The following is a 14,466-nucleotide window of genomic DNA, read 5'->3' on the forward strand; positions in this document are numbered from 1 at the left end:
TCCTCATTGAGAGGACTTCTGTTCCTCATTTTAAAGGCCAATAATTGGAAAGTATTTCTCAACTGGTGTATATATTGTGAGGGATATATGGCCTTCTGCTGACCTTCATTTCCTTCCATTAACTTTTAGGTAAGTAAGACATGCAACATGACACCAACCCGCCAGGAGAGGAGACAGCAGGAAGGAGAACACAAGCCTACAGGTTTCTCCTGATCTAACCACAGTTAGGAAACCAGGCAGCCTCAGGTGTGCAGCGGATAAGTGCCAGGATTAATGGGCAAACTGCAGAGTAACTTCTTCTCTGGGAAATTGTTTGCAAGACCACAGGTCTTCTCCTTCACATCTCTCATCGAGACAACAGAGTCCTTCAAAACTGTCAACAAACTCATGTAAGACCCCAAGTTAATATTAGTATTCCATTAATGTACAAAATATACCTTTAATTAGCCATCCTAGTTAATATATCATTCCGTCTCCAGCGTCAAACTCAGGCCTGTGCCATTCATACTTTGAAGGCCTTCTAGGGGAATGGATAGCAGCAGAAAAAAGCAAAACAAGGTTTGATTAAATTTATTGTGGCAGGGAGTTCTGTAGACCCTGAAGTATAAAAACTAAAGGAGCCCAAATACCTAAACCTTTTCACTAAAGGAACTGAATGAATTTGCCCTTGGACTTCTTGAGTTCCTCCTCCCCAAGTCCTTCAAGATGTCCAAAAGATGGCTGTGGATGATCTTTACCATCACACCCATTCAAAGTCAGCTCCAGCTGAGCCCTGTAGAAAAGCACAAAACAGGAGAGGCTGCATGTGGGAATTGTGGATAGTAGGAGAGGATATATTGATTAAATATTATCATTGTTAACTCAAGCTAGTGAGTCATAGAGCAGAGTTCATTCCCTTCTACACAGAGCAGGAAGCTAGGTGTAAGTGGCTCCTGTCCTGCTTTGCTGCTTTAAAGCAAGCTGTGGAGTAGGGAGGGAGGGACGGGCTCACTTTAAAGCAGCAAAGAGGGAGAGGAGCCATTTACACGAGAGGAGGCTGCTGGGATTCCTGTGTCAGGTCCGTCTGGGGGTGTGCTGCCTCCCCGCTCGTTGCTCCCTGAGCGCGCATGCTAAAGAAACATACAGCTCCTCTCCCTCTCCCTCTGATATTATAATGGTAGTTTATTAAATAGTTGAGTACAACATTTGATTCAGAATATTCCCCCCCCCCCGTTTTCCTCCTCTAAAAACTAGGTGTGTCATGGTCAGATGCGTCTTGTGGGGTGAAAAATATGGTATATTCCTGGTAAGACCCCTTTGATTCCCTCCTAAAAGAAAAAAGACACAAGTCTTTCTTATAAGTAATGAAATGTTTACTCAAATTCAGTTCAAAGTATGATCCCTGAAGACAGGCTTTAGCTTGTAGTTACAGAAATAATAATAATAATAATAATAATAATAATAATAATAATAATAATAATTTATTTATACCCTGCCCATCTGGCTGGGTTTCCCCAGCCAATTTGGGCAGCTCCCAATTGAATATTAAAAACACAATACAGCATACAACATTAAAAGTTCCCTAAACAGGGCTGCCTTCAGATGTATTTTAAAACTAGAATAGTTGCTTATTTCCTTGACATCTGATGGGAGGGCGTTCCACAGGGCGGGCGCCACTACTGAGAAGGCCCTCTGCCTGGTTCCCTGTAACCTCACTTCTCGCAGTGAGGGAACTGCCAGAAGGCCCTAGGCGCTGGATCTCAGTGTCTAGGCTGAACGATGGAGGTGGAGACATTCCTTCAGTTATACAGGACCGAGGCCATTTAGGGCTTTAAAGGTCAGCATCAACACTTTGAATTGTGCTCGGAAGCATACTGGAAGCCAATGCAGATCTCTCAGGACTAGTGTGGCTTACATCCTTGTAAGGATGGGCCTATGTGCTGCTGGCAGAGAGCCAGCAGACAGCATCAAATGCACCAGGAGCAGTGGCCAAAATAGGAGAGATAGATGGTTGCATGACTGGGCCTTTTGTTAGGTCTGCAAGGGTCATGCTCATCTACCTGGTCACATGCAGGGGGAGGAAGCTCCAGACCAGGTGTAACAGGAAATTCTACCTTGGCTGGAGTAACACTTCCTGTGTCCACTCTAGGGAAACAAGAAATGTTGTATTTGACTGCTCCAATGGTTTACACCCCACACTGCAGAAGCAAGCAGGAAGGAGTGTCTCATTCCGTTGCCATTTCCAGTCCCTCTAGTTAGTGTGAGGGAGGCAGGGGGCTCAGCCTGAGGCCCAGAGTCCAGCCTGGAGCAGCCCCTGTTGCAATTCTTTCTCCCCACTTCTTCGCTACACTGCCGAAGGAACTCTTCTGGAGATCTCTTCAGCCCCTGAAGCTCTTTGAGGACTTCTTTTCTGCCTTGCACCAACCTATGCTTAGTGCTTGCTGGTTTTGCAGTGCTTTGTTTTTGCTGGACTGTTGAGAGAAAAGTTAGGGTGGGAAGAAGCTGAAAGAAAAGCTGAGGGGACACAGTTAAGTGACAGAGGATCGGGCTTGTGATATATATATATATATATATATGAATGAAACAACTGTGAGATTTGGGCAATTTCCTGCCATTCTGTTGTGCTCCCATAACTCTGGTTTTCAGAAATAACTGTGACACTTTTTCTATCAATCTAAAACCAGAACTTATCTGATTTAGGTTGAAAAACCTGTCAGCCTAAAATCCTTGTACGTTTTCTGATAGCTCACTGCTGATGACTGGGGTGTGTGTGTTTAAATGCTGCTCGATTTGGCAGTGGGCGTGCCTGTTCCCTACTGGTGCAGCCAAAGCAAGCAGTCCCCTTATTTTTAAGACACCTGCTTAGGGAGAGACATCTCCCTCATGCTGCTGGTGCTTGCAATAAGCAAGTTTCTTTCTCCCACTCTTCTCTGGTGATGGACAAAGTAGAAAAGGACAAGGCTCAGCCAGCAGCAACTGCTGATTTTGATGGCAATGGATTGAGGATTAATTTTGTAAATTAAAATTTAAACCTCCTGACCCACACGTGTTTGAGAAACAGGCTGTGAAGCCCTTTTAGCAGAATAAAAAAACCCCTAATGCAGCTCACTTCAAGCTAGGAATTAGGCAATTGCACCTGTTTATTTGTGGTCAGCTGACCTCCCCTTCTTTGTCCTCATTGCTAAGAATGAACCACACGTTTTAGTAAGATAAACAAAAGAGAGCTCATGCAGGGGCAAATACATAATATTATTTCCTTTGTTGGAAATCCCCCCCCCCCAAAGCATTAAGGAAGTGACCTCATACGGTCCCTTCTTTATTGATTAAGGAACTGTATGAGCGTCAGCCCCTCATGTGCCTGTCTGGCAATCATGCATTTGTGATTTTGCCTGGAAATCCCACAGCTTTGAGTAGATTCATGTATCACTTGCTTTCTGCCAACAATATTTGAACCCAAAAGGAAGAACTGAAGTCACATAGTACATGCAGTTGGAGTTCCTGTTGTCTCTCTTTGACTTCATTGTGGTCTCATTTCCCTTCCAGTTCATCAAAAAGATATGGATTTCTGTTCTTCAGTACTTTGTAAAGCAGATCCTTGCAATAGCGGTTCCAACTTGGCACCAGCATGTAGAGCGCCCTCATTTTCTCTTGGTTGGTTCCCTTCGAAGAGATAATTTCATACTGCTCATTATTCAGAATGGTGCCAAGGAGCATATCCAGCACCGCTTCAACGTTGCTGGTCCGCTGGATCAGCTCTTCCCGGTGTTGCTCAATGAAATGTTGTTTTGATGAGACTGACATTGGATAAGGTGGGCTTGCCTCTGTCAGACAAAAATAAAAGAAAATGCTCTTTTTAAAATATGGCTTCAGAGGATGTTTCAAGACAGTGAGCTCTAGAGAGAGGTGATCAAAGTAGAAGGCCTAGTTTGTCTTCAAGCTGTCCTGCCTCCCAGACATTTATGGCTGAGAATATGAGAAATAACCCATGGCATGTTCCAGAGGCACTGCTGAGGAACAGTGCAGTACTCTCTATGTAGCCACTAGCAGCTGGAAAAGAGAGAGAGAGAGGGAATGAGTAGATGCATGAAGCAAGCAGAGACTACAAGGATGACTTCCAAATCTCACTCTAAAATTTCCCATAGTGAATATGCACCATTCCAGATGTGCAACCCTGGGTAGGCTATTACTGCATTCCTACTGACCTTCTGTTGGGTTAGAAGATTTCAGCTCTTCTGAAAGAGAACAGGGAAGATGCAGTCAGAGAGTGCATGTGGCCTTTTCAAGCTATGGTCTAATCTTGCGGTCTTCCCTTGAGCAAAGCTCACCTTGTCTCACAAAGGCCTCCCAGATGAGTTCATCCTTTTTCTTCTCTATCAGGTTGAAGTGGAACTTATCTTGCCTGTGTTCAGCATAGAGTTCAAGGTACTGCTGCTCCATGTCTGCATGCAAATATTGAAGCTCCAGTTCCTGTGGGAAAGAGGGAAAGCTGTGTGACTATGGCTTAGCCCATGGCCTACCAATTTTAAGGGGAGTAAATAAGAGGTTGAAGGGATCCTGGTTTAGCTGTCCCCTTCTCATACCACACAGACTCCCTCCAGGTAACACTTTCCATCATTTTTGCATCTTACCTTGGGGCAGATTTCGACATCATCTAACTTCTGCACAAAGAAGCGAGAGCCAATCCTCAGAGGCTTGAGGATGACAGAGGGTTTATCCAATCTCCACGAAGGGCATTTCTCTTCTTTCTCATGGACTGTCTGGGAAGCACAAACAGAGTGATTTTTGAGACATGCAAGGGAGATGCCAAGCTGCTAAGCCAATTCCAAGCCTCACCGCAGGGAAGACTTCCAAGTCAAGATGCTGCATAACCTGGCATAAAGGTATTTTCTTTACACAATTCGATGACAACACTGTGTCTAGAGAAGAAGACAGTCATTTGGCTTCTGCCCAGCAAAGGAAAGGGGTTTATTTTTATACTGGATATTTGAATACTAATGCTGGTTGGGGGCAACTGCTGATGTGGGTTCATGTTTGCTAGAACTTCAATCAATCAATCAATCAATCAATCAATATCTATCAATCAATCAATCAATCAATCAATCAATCCAAGCACACCTTGATGAATGAGTTTGCCCACAGTTCTTGCATCTAATCATATTGCAAGTCTCGTGCCACTTAGCAGAGTGAAAGATTCCCAATTACCTTTCTTAGAGAAGAGTCGTTTGGGAGGAGGTATAGGTGGAATTTTTGAGCTGGAACTTCAAGCACTTGATAGAGCAGTGTGATGCAGTGGACCTTCATCTTCCGTTTAAACCAAGGCTTTTTGAAAACTACTCCACGGGAAGAGAACTTGGGGTTTCTCAACACAGCATGACGTGACCCCACTCTGCTTGGCTTTTCTAGACTCATCCCCTCTTCCACAAAATGTCCAATGTAGACTTGGGAGCTGTCCCCATCTGTAAAAAGAAGGAACACAAATGGAATATGGGTCAGTAATAGGTAGCTTGCTTAGGGCAGTGGCTCTGGAGGTTATCTAAACATTTTTCAAAAAAATAATTTTTATTAAGAATTTCATCATAACAAATTATCAAAAACATATCATCTTCATTTTCCCCATTTCCCCCTTCCCCCTCCCCAAGAAAAACCCTCCCTCCCTCCCCCCAAGACTTCCCTCAGCTCCTCTCTCTGATTTTTCAACACATATTATTCTCTACATATTATAAACTTGTAAAGATCCTTAATTTATCTGTCTATTATGTTAGCAATAATAAATTTGTGTATGTTTATTCAAAACCTGCCAAGGAGTCCAGTTCATTTTGTTGTTGTTTTAAGTAATTTGTAAAATGTTCCCATTCTTCTTTAAAGCTAGATATCTCCTCCTGCACACTAGCCCTTCTCTTTTCCACACCAGCCCTCCTGGTAACAGCTCCTTCCTGTTTACCCGCCATCTCTGAGTCAAAACAGGTACTGTTGTACTTGACTGCTCCCAGTGGATTACATCCCACACATGTTATATTCATTCCTCCAGTTACAGTTATACCATTGGAAGGTTCCCCACCCCCCTACCGTACCTGCAAGGCACAGGAAGTGAGGGAAGTGAACGGCTGCCACAGCCTCGAGTGGATCCGCTTGGATGTTGAGCAAAGGACCAGCGACAGACAACCTCCGTGCATCCCTTCCATTCAGGTGCTTGTGCCATGAATCAAAGTGGTATGTTACGGTGACACCCGCTCCCACCTCAAATATGAGATCAGTGTAGTAGCACTGAAAGGAGCCAGCCTCAAGGGAGCACAACCTGAATGCAACAAAGAGAAAGATGAAAGGAACAGTCATCAGTGCAGCTCATCTCACAACTATTAATATGTACGGCCTGCATGTTCTTCTCATACTAATGACAATGTAGTAAAAGTTCAATACCGCCTGCATGTTCTGCTTCTTTGCTATTGGCTCATCTGCATCTGATGCAGCTGTTGTGGGATGTGAAACACAAGAGCAGTCAAGTACAACATTCCTAGAGTGAACATGTTTACACATGGAGAGGAATGATTGTCCAGCCAGCAGGTAAACTTCCTGTTTCCTTCTGGGCTGGGACAGACTTCCTATGTATGTGACTAGAGGTGGGCGTGGCCTCACCTGTGCAGGTAACGACAAAAGCACAGGGCAGGACAGCCATCTCTCTCTCTGTGTCTACTTTTGTCGAAGAAGCAACATCTGCTTAGCCAAAGATGCTCTCTTGGCCTCCAGCCAAGAGAGGACAAAGGGACTGTCTGTTTATGGGATAGTTTCCAGGTGTATGTTACTTTTCTAAGCTAAGTCTGCCTTCTGGGATCCGATTGTGAACAGAATGTGAGTAAACTTTTTATACTTTTAAATAAAACTGTGTCGTGTCTTATCTTTTATGAGGGAATAAGGGGGGAAATACCAGAACAGTTATTATAGAGGCTTTAGCGAGCCTGAGCAAACACATCTGCTGTGAGTTTAAAAAGGGGAATGTTACCCTGCTAAATTGTGAACTTGTTTACACAAGTTGGAAAGGCTATAATCAAAACAATATATCCTCTCCTGCATCCCTGAACATTTCCACAGCTGTGTGGGTGGCAGACCTATGCAAATAACATATTGGAAGCTGTATGGGGATGAGGAGAATTGATTAGAAGGGTAAGGATAAGAAAATTATGGGCTCCCTTTGAAAGCTCTTTGCTACACAGTGGCCAAGTATAGGGACGAAGCTTTTAGTAAAGAGAATCTCCCAAGCAAACATCTTGCCACACACACACACACACACACACACACACACACACACACAGCATTTTGTCATAGAGAAGTATTTTGGCTACAAGACTGCCCAGGAAGTAAGTAAGGCTTCTTACGGTACTGGAAAAAAATGCTTTTAAATGCTGGAACTAACAAAAGGTTGTGTGAGTGACTCTTAGTAATTCTCTCAACCAGCCAAATCCAGTGAGCATGGGGAGGGCTCCAGTCTCCCTTCCATTACCATGGCAGATAAGCTTTTCTGTAACAGAATTCACCCACTGCACAATCACAACATGCTGTCACAGATGTAAGCTGGTTATATGAAGACCATTAGACCCCAGAGATGTACCTAGGGTCTTTTGTGCCCTTGCAAGGAGCTGTATCAGCAACCCCACCCCCCTGCGAATCACGTTGCCTTTGTGCTGCAGTACGAGAAGGGTGGGAAACTTCTGTGTTTGATCTCTCTGAGATGCCGCCACACACACATATACATTGTATATTTCTGGGGTGATTTTGGGTATGCCTCCGTGAGACCCACATTACTGAATGTGTTCTGTAGTACCTTTCCCAGAATTGCCAGCAGACAATTCAATGTTGAAAACATTATTTGAATGTAGAGATTGTAAAAAGATCTCACCTGTAGATTTCATGGTTCCTTTGTGAATCCCAAACCACATCTGGTATGATTCTCTCTGGAAGATCCTGTGGCAAAGCAGTAATGATTAATATTTAAGCCATACTGCCCATCCTATCTGAAAATATAGGCATTCTTATCTTCTTGCAGTGCCCTAGTTCCTACACCAAGGAGCATGGCTTGAGCCCCACCCTATAGAAACACTAAATGCTATGTCACAGCATCTGCCTTTGGTGTTTGTTTTGGCAATGAGCTATAGTATGGTGATTACAGGCATTGTCTTTTCTTTTCTTTTTAATCTAGACTTTTCCCCAAAAATGTTTACAGAATATTTGCCATTCTTTCCAAAGATCTCAGTGTACTTACCAAAGGCAGATGTAACCCAAAAATATTAAATTACCTGCACTCTCTAGGTAAGGAAAGATGAGGATGGGTGGGTGTGCAAGGAAGTAGTGGACCAACATTTTGTAGCCATATCAATGCATTTGCATGCAGGTACACAGGAGTCAAGATGCACACCCTCCTCTTTAGTCAAAGAATTCCCTCCTGCTCCTTCAGACACTGGGGACATGTTGAAATCTGAAGAATTCTATTGAAACATGGGATTATTGCAAATTGATAACATCATAGGATAGATCCCACACAGAACATTTCCACGCTATATACAGCAATCACAATAGGAGTGCGTGCAGTTGGCCATTTGCAGCTCACAACCAAAAAAACAATTATTTGTGTTGGAGACACCTGTCCATTCCAAGTACAGTGGTACCTCGGGTTACATACGCTTCAGGTTATAGACTAAATAGTACTAAATAGTACCTAAATAGTACCTCAGGTTAAGCACTTTGCTTCAGGATGAGAACAGAAACCGTGCTCTGGCGGCGCGGCGGCAGCAGGATACCCCATTAGCTAAAGTAGTGCTTCAGGTTAAGAACAGTTTCAGGTTAAGAACGAACCTCCTGAATGAATTAAGTACTTAACCCGAGGTACCAGAGGTACCACTGTAATTCGTGTTGAATAGCAACACCACAAACTTACCTAAGCTTGAAATTCAAATTCACAAGTTAGGTGTTAATAGGGGCTAATACAAACCAGGATGAGTCCAGCCCTTTACCTCTCTAGGACACTGGTAGCAAAATACACTTTTCCTGGAATTTGCAGGACTTGTCTTTCGGCACTGCCCTTTCTCTGCAAATAGAGGGGATTCTGATACTTGCACTGAGGACTCAGGAATGCCTGTAAAAACAAGGTCAGTGATTTATTTTCCCACATGGCTGCTGTGAAAATGAAGAAGCAAACCTTGAAGATTAGAGAAATGTGAAGTGAATTTCACCTTGTTCTGCTTGTATGAAGAATAGGGGAAAGGCCTACTGAGTTCAGTGGGATGTACTTGCACCCACAGATTGGGACTGTAAACCTTTGGGTCGTCAGGAAATGGAATGCAAAAAATAGAGATGGTACTAATTCGGTTGTTAACCCAATCTCTCTCTCTCTCTCTATCACACACACACACACACACACACACACACACACACACACACACAACTCTTTGATAACACAGGCATCCTGACATGGATAAATCAAAGTGGGGAAATGGAAACGAGATGATCTGAAGAGGGGTGGAACCCACAGCAATTTGCAATTTTGCTGTAAATTTTCATTGTTTATCTCATACTATAAATTCCTATTTATTCTATATTGAAAGTCAGACCTGATTACAAGTAGAAACCCCGATGAAACTACTTCTAACCTAGTAAAAGACATCTGCTCTTGGTCACAGGAGAAAACTGTGTCTGTTTGAGATCACTGGTTGTGTGCACCCATGTGTATTTGTAGTGTCATTTTTCAAAATAATTGCAAAGAAGGGGAAATGAATAAAGCATGAAAGAGGAATTGAGAGCTACAATGCAAAGATGATAAATAATGTTATTCTTGCCATTTAATGTCCATGTTGAAACGATGTGAAGAAATAATGTGAGGTGGAGGAAGGGCAAAGAGGGGCATTAAAAACTGCTTGAGGGTTGTTGGTTTTTTTACAACCAACTGAGGTATAAATTTTATGCAATAAAATAATATAAATATAGGAAGAGAGACCTGCGATTTCTGAGTCCTCCCTCCAATTGGTTAAGACACACTGAGAATGTAAATAATAAGTTTATGACAAACACGACCCAGCTAAAGAAACCTCTCTTCCTCCAGCCAACATTTCTTCATGAGGAGATAATCAGGCTCAAACAAATGTTCCCCTTTCCGAGGTCCTTACTTGCCCTTCCACGGAGAAGCTTGTCCGCCTGCGGCTGGCAGTCGATGGCCTTCAGCACCTTGGCTGCCACCTCCACGGCACCATCCACATCATAGTGTCTGAGCAGCAGATGGCAGAGAGTCCAAGCACCACATTCCTGCAGCCAGTCCTGGGTGACCTGGAGATCGCCCATCGGAATGGAGAAATGGCAGAGTTCGCCCTTGAACTTTTTTAGCTCGGACTCATCTAAACTCTCCAGGGTGCACGCCAGGAGACCATAGATGGCTCTAATATAGGTCAAATGGTGACCTGATAGCAGAAATGATTTCATTGGGAGCCCAGAATCCTTTTCAGAAGAGCTCCCAGGATGAACCTCAGGGGCCAGAGACTTCTCCAAGCACAGGGTACTGCAATTCCCCACCTGGATGCCTGAAAGGAAGCGGTTTTCTCTCCCAGAGTTCAAGTCACCATAGATGTCAGCAGGTTTGTAGGCATCATTGGTGACGTAAGGGTTGTATCCTTCAAAGCCCAGAGCACCGAACAACGGGAAGTGTATTTGCCTCAGCTGGACTCTTGGCCTTTCAGAGTCATAAGTGCCAGAGAGGTATCCTTCAAGGTCTAGGGCATCCTCCGAGAAGATGTGTTTTTTTCTCCGCAACGCGCGTCTCCCCTTCCAAAAGGAAGTAACATCCCATTTGCCATCACAGACGCAATCCACAGGCTCCAGGGGATCCGCCGAGGGGGAGCAGACCTCCTCCCCCATTGCGCCCTGCCCCCCCACAGTCTCTGGGGCGTTCACGGAACGACTATAGACGGGGAGGATTTGGTGCCGCCGCGTCCACAGCATTCCACCGCCTGTGCTCAGAGATCTTCCAACGGCCCTGACCGACTCCTCTCTCCTTACCGGGCTGCTACTTCCTCTTCCCTCGGGCAGAGAAGCTCTGCGCCGATTTCTGTCCTCTGTCTGTGGGCCGCCCGCCCGCATTCTCGGTCGCGTGGCGTGTCGCGTCCGTAGAGAAGGAACCCCGCTTTCGACACCAGCGGACTCGACGGCGGGGACGGAGCCCGCGATTGCCGCGAGCACGTTCGAAGGGGCGTCTTCCTGCATCTGATTTTCCCAAGCAGGAGCTCAACCCGCTCTGCTGCTACCTATCAGTCTTGTCCCGCTCTTGCTTCCTCCTAGTCAGAAGGAGGAGTGTCAGAAAACCCCCGGGGGGCGGGCTCCTCCGAGGTCGCCTTCCTATCCGTAGCTGTCAACGTTTCCCTTTTTAAAAAGGAAATTCCGTTATTCAGAATAGGATTCCTCGCAAGAAAAGAGAAAAGTTGACAGCTGTCGTTTAGTCGCGTCCGACTCTTCGTGACCCCCCTGGACCAGAGCACGCCAGGCACTTCTGTCTTCCACTGCCTCCCGCAGTTTGGTAAACTCACGCTGGTAGCTTCGAGAACACTGTCCAACCATCTCGTCCTCTGTCGTCCCCTTCTCCTTGTGCCCTCCATCTTTCCCAACACCAGGGTCTTTTCCAGGGAGCCTTCTCTTCTCATGAGGTGGCCAAAGTATTGGAACCTCAGCTTCACGATCTGTCCTTCCAGTGAGCATTCAGGGCTGATTTCCTTCAGAATGGAGAGGTTTGATCTTCTTGCAGTCCATGGGACTTTCAAGAGTCTCCTCCAGCACCAGAATTCAAAAGCATCAATTCTTCTGCGATCGGCCTTCTTTATGGTCCAGCTCTCACTTCCAGCTATGCTTGACAGCTATGCCTCTGGATTTTTTCGCTGGCAGCGGATTTGTGGCAACGCCGACAGAGAATTTATGGCAGTGCTTTTTTCTAAAAAAATGTTTAGGGGTACTCTCATTTTAACTCAAGAAAACCATCATTTTATTGTTCAAATTGGGGAAAATTAAATACAGTAAATGGACAAAAGTACAAAGATTCACAAAATGTTTAGGGGTATGCATGCCCCTGCGGCCTCCCCAGAAAAAAAGCACTGATTTATGATATTAAAAGGAAATCTGAGGTGGAGTCTTTTCCCCAGTTTTGAATATCAAAGGTTGTCATAAGACTCACTGCAGGTAAAGCAAGCAGGCAAACAAAAAAAGCAGAATATATCTGTGGAAACATGGATAGTGGAAAGCAAGCAAGATGATCAAGGGTCTGGAAAGGAAAGAGGAAGGGTTGAAGGAGCTGGGTGTGTTTACCCTAGAAAAGAGGAGACTGAGAGGAGATAGCTGTCTTCAAATATCTAGAGGGCTGTCACATGGAAGAGGGAACAAGCCTGTGTTCTGTTCTAGAGGGAAGGACTCAAACCGATGGCTTCAAGTTACAAGAAAATTCCGACAATACACCAGGAAGACCTTTTTTTTTTTAAAAAAAAAAGATATTTATTAAGGTTTTAAACAGTAAAAACAGACTTCACAGTCGAAACAAAAAAAGAAAAAAAGAAAAGAAAAACACCATCACAATCAAGCAAAAAACAGAAAAATACATTAGAACACGCAAAAAAATAAAAGAAAAGAAAAAAGACATAAAAAAAGATAAAAAGCCAATTTCTTACTTATTACCGGTATTTTCTTAACCCTCCTTCCAGACTCCCTCACATCTCCCTTTTCTGTGTTCCCTTTTACACAATCTTGTTCAGCAGTGCCTCCCCCTCTTTCAAATCTTATTTTATGTTATACGTTTCAACTATTATGTCTCCAATTTTCCCCTTTATATCAATTTATTTAAATTTGACATAATATTATTCTATCTTTACCCTTAGTCTTATGAAACATTTTTACATATTCCTTTCAACTATATCACTAATGCCATATTATCTTTATATCCTGCATCATTTTAACATTCATACATTTTGCAATGCTTTTGCAGGTAGTCTTTAAATTTCTTCCAGTCCTCTTCCACTAACTCTTCTCCCAGGTCTCGGATTCTGCCAGTCATTTCTGCCAATTCCATGTAGTCTATCACTTGCATCTGCCATTCTTCCAGAGTGGGCAAATCTTGTGTCTTCCAGTGTTTTGCGATGAGTATTCTTGCTGCTGTTGTTGCATACATAAAGAAAGTTCTGTCCTTCTTTGACACCATTTGGCCAGCAATGCCCAAAAGGAAGGCCTCTGGTTTCTTACACCAGGAAGACCTTTTGGACAGTAAGAGCTGTTTGACAGTGGAATGGCTAAAGAAACATTGGAATAGAGCCCAAAAAGCACTGTAAGTTGGAACAATTTCTCTGTATTTTTTGGATGTCTTGTGGTTTAATTTTAACTGATTTTATCCAGCTGTATTTTATATTGCTAAGTTGCTTTGAGACTTTATTTGTATAGAGACTAGGAAATGTAATAACTAATCATAATCATAATCATAAATATTCTTGTTGCTCTCTCCTTTCCAGTGCTCCTGCTCAGCCCTGAGTTTAAGTGAGTGTGCAAGGGGCCCCCAGGAAGGAAGGACTCCAAAACCCGCTCAAGATTTTCCTGGGATGTTTTGGTTAGCTCTGAGTTTCTCCAATACTGGGTGCCACTGCCCCATCTTGTGCTGCAGCTGATTTTATGGGTATTGAAATTTACACATGCTTGGCTATTCCAGGAATTGTATCTCTGGAATTGTATCTAGGAATTAGAAGGAGGTTGAGGCATACAACCTACCGCGCCCTCCCCCCCTCAAACTTATAACAGTTATGTAGCAGGATCTCTGTCTCAGCTGGCTGGCTCCTGTCTTGGCTGGTCTGGATCAGGATTGTCCATGTAAATTGGCCATCATGACCCAGCCAAAGCTGAGTTTTTCCAATGCTCTAACCCAGGGGTCAGCAACCTTTTCCAGCCGTGGGCCAGTCCACCGTCCTTCAGATCATGTGGGGGGCCGGACTATATTTTGAAAATAAAAATAAAAATGAATGAATTTCTATGCCCCACAAATAACCCAGAGATGCATTTTAAATAAAAGGACCGTGGGCTGGATTGAGAAGGGGATTGGGCCTTAGCTTGCCTACCCCTGGGTTAGGGTGTTCAAAGGGGTGTTCTAAGGGTTAGGGACAGGCCAAACAAACCATTTGCTAATCTTAATGCCCTGACCATGCAGTGAAGGAAAAGACAGCTTTTAGGTAACCTGGTCTGCAGTTGTTTAGAGCTTTGCATGTAAGTAGCAAGACCTTAGCGTAGGCTCAGTAGCTAATAGGTGGACTCCACAGACCTTTTAGCATGGGTGTGATTTGTTCCTGATGAGGAAAGGCCACTCGGCCTGCACAACCCATTAGAATAAATGGGTTTAATATAGCGCTACTTCATTGACACTAGACAGCGGTATGATGCATTTTCTATTTGACTGTCAGCTAATTTAATAAGAAATTCATTACAGAAACAGGAAAG

At 44.0% G+C, this 14,466-nt stretch overlaps 1 protein-coding gene across 2 annotated transcripts; it reads right to left on the bottom strand.

The window, feature by feature from the left end:
- Nucleotides 1-1,438: 1,438 nt before the first annotated feature.
- On the bottom strand, nt 1,439-11,443 carry LOC144325251 (caspase recruitment domain-containing protein 8-like). 2 transcript variants are annotated; one of them, XM_077917938.1, is made up of 9 exons: nt 10,131-11,443; nt 8,982-9,103; nt 7,871-7,935; nt 6,051-6,274; nt 5,182-5,435; nt 4,608-4,736; nt 4,305-4,446; nt 4,182-4,211; nt 1,439-3,800 (listed from the first exon to the last, which is right to left on the bottom strand). In XM_077917938.1, the coding sequence occupies exons 1-9, from the start codon at nt 11,215-11,217 to the stop codon at nt 3,508-3,510; spliced, it is 2,346 nt and encodes a 781-aa protein (XP_077774064.1). In that variant the 5' UTR covers nt 11,218-11,443; the 3' UTR covers nt 1,439-3,507. The 2 variants fall into 2 exon arrangements, with proteins under 2 accessions (XP_077774064.1, XP_077774065.1); XM_077917939.1 differs by lacking the exon at nt 4,182-4,211.
- Between the last annotated feature and the right edge of the window lie 3,023 nt (nt 11,444-14,466).

The sequence above is a fragment of the Podarcis muralis genome, chromosome 13, assembly GCF_964188315.1.
Source record: "Podarcis muralis chromosome 13, rPodMur119.hap1.1, whole genome shotgun sequence".
Lineage (NCBI taxonomy): Eukaryota > Metazoa > Chordata > Lepidosauria > Squamata > Lacertidae > Podarcis > Podarcis muralis.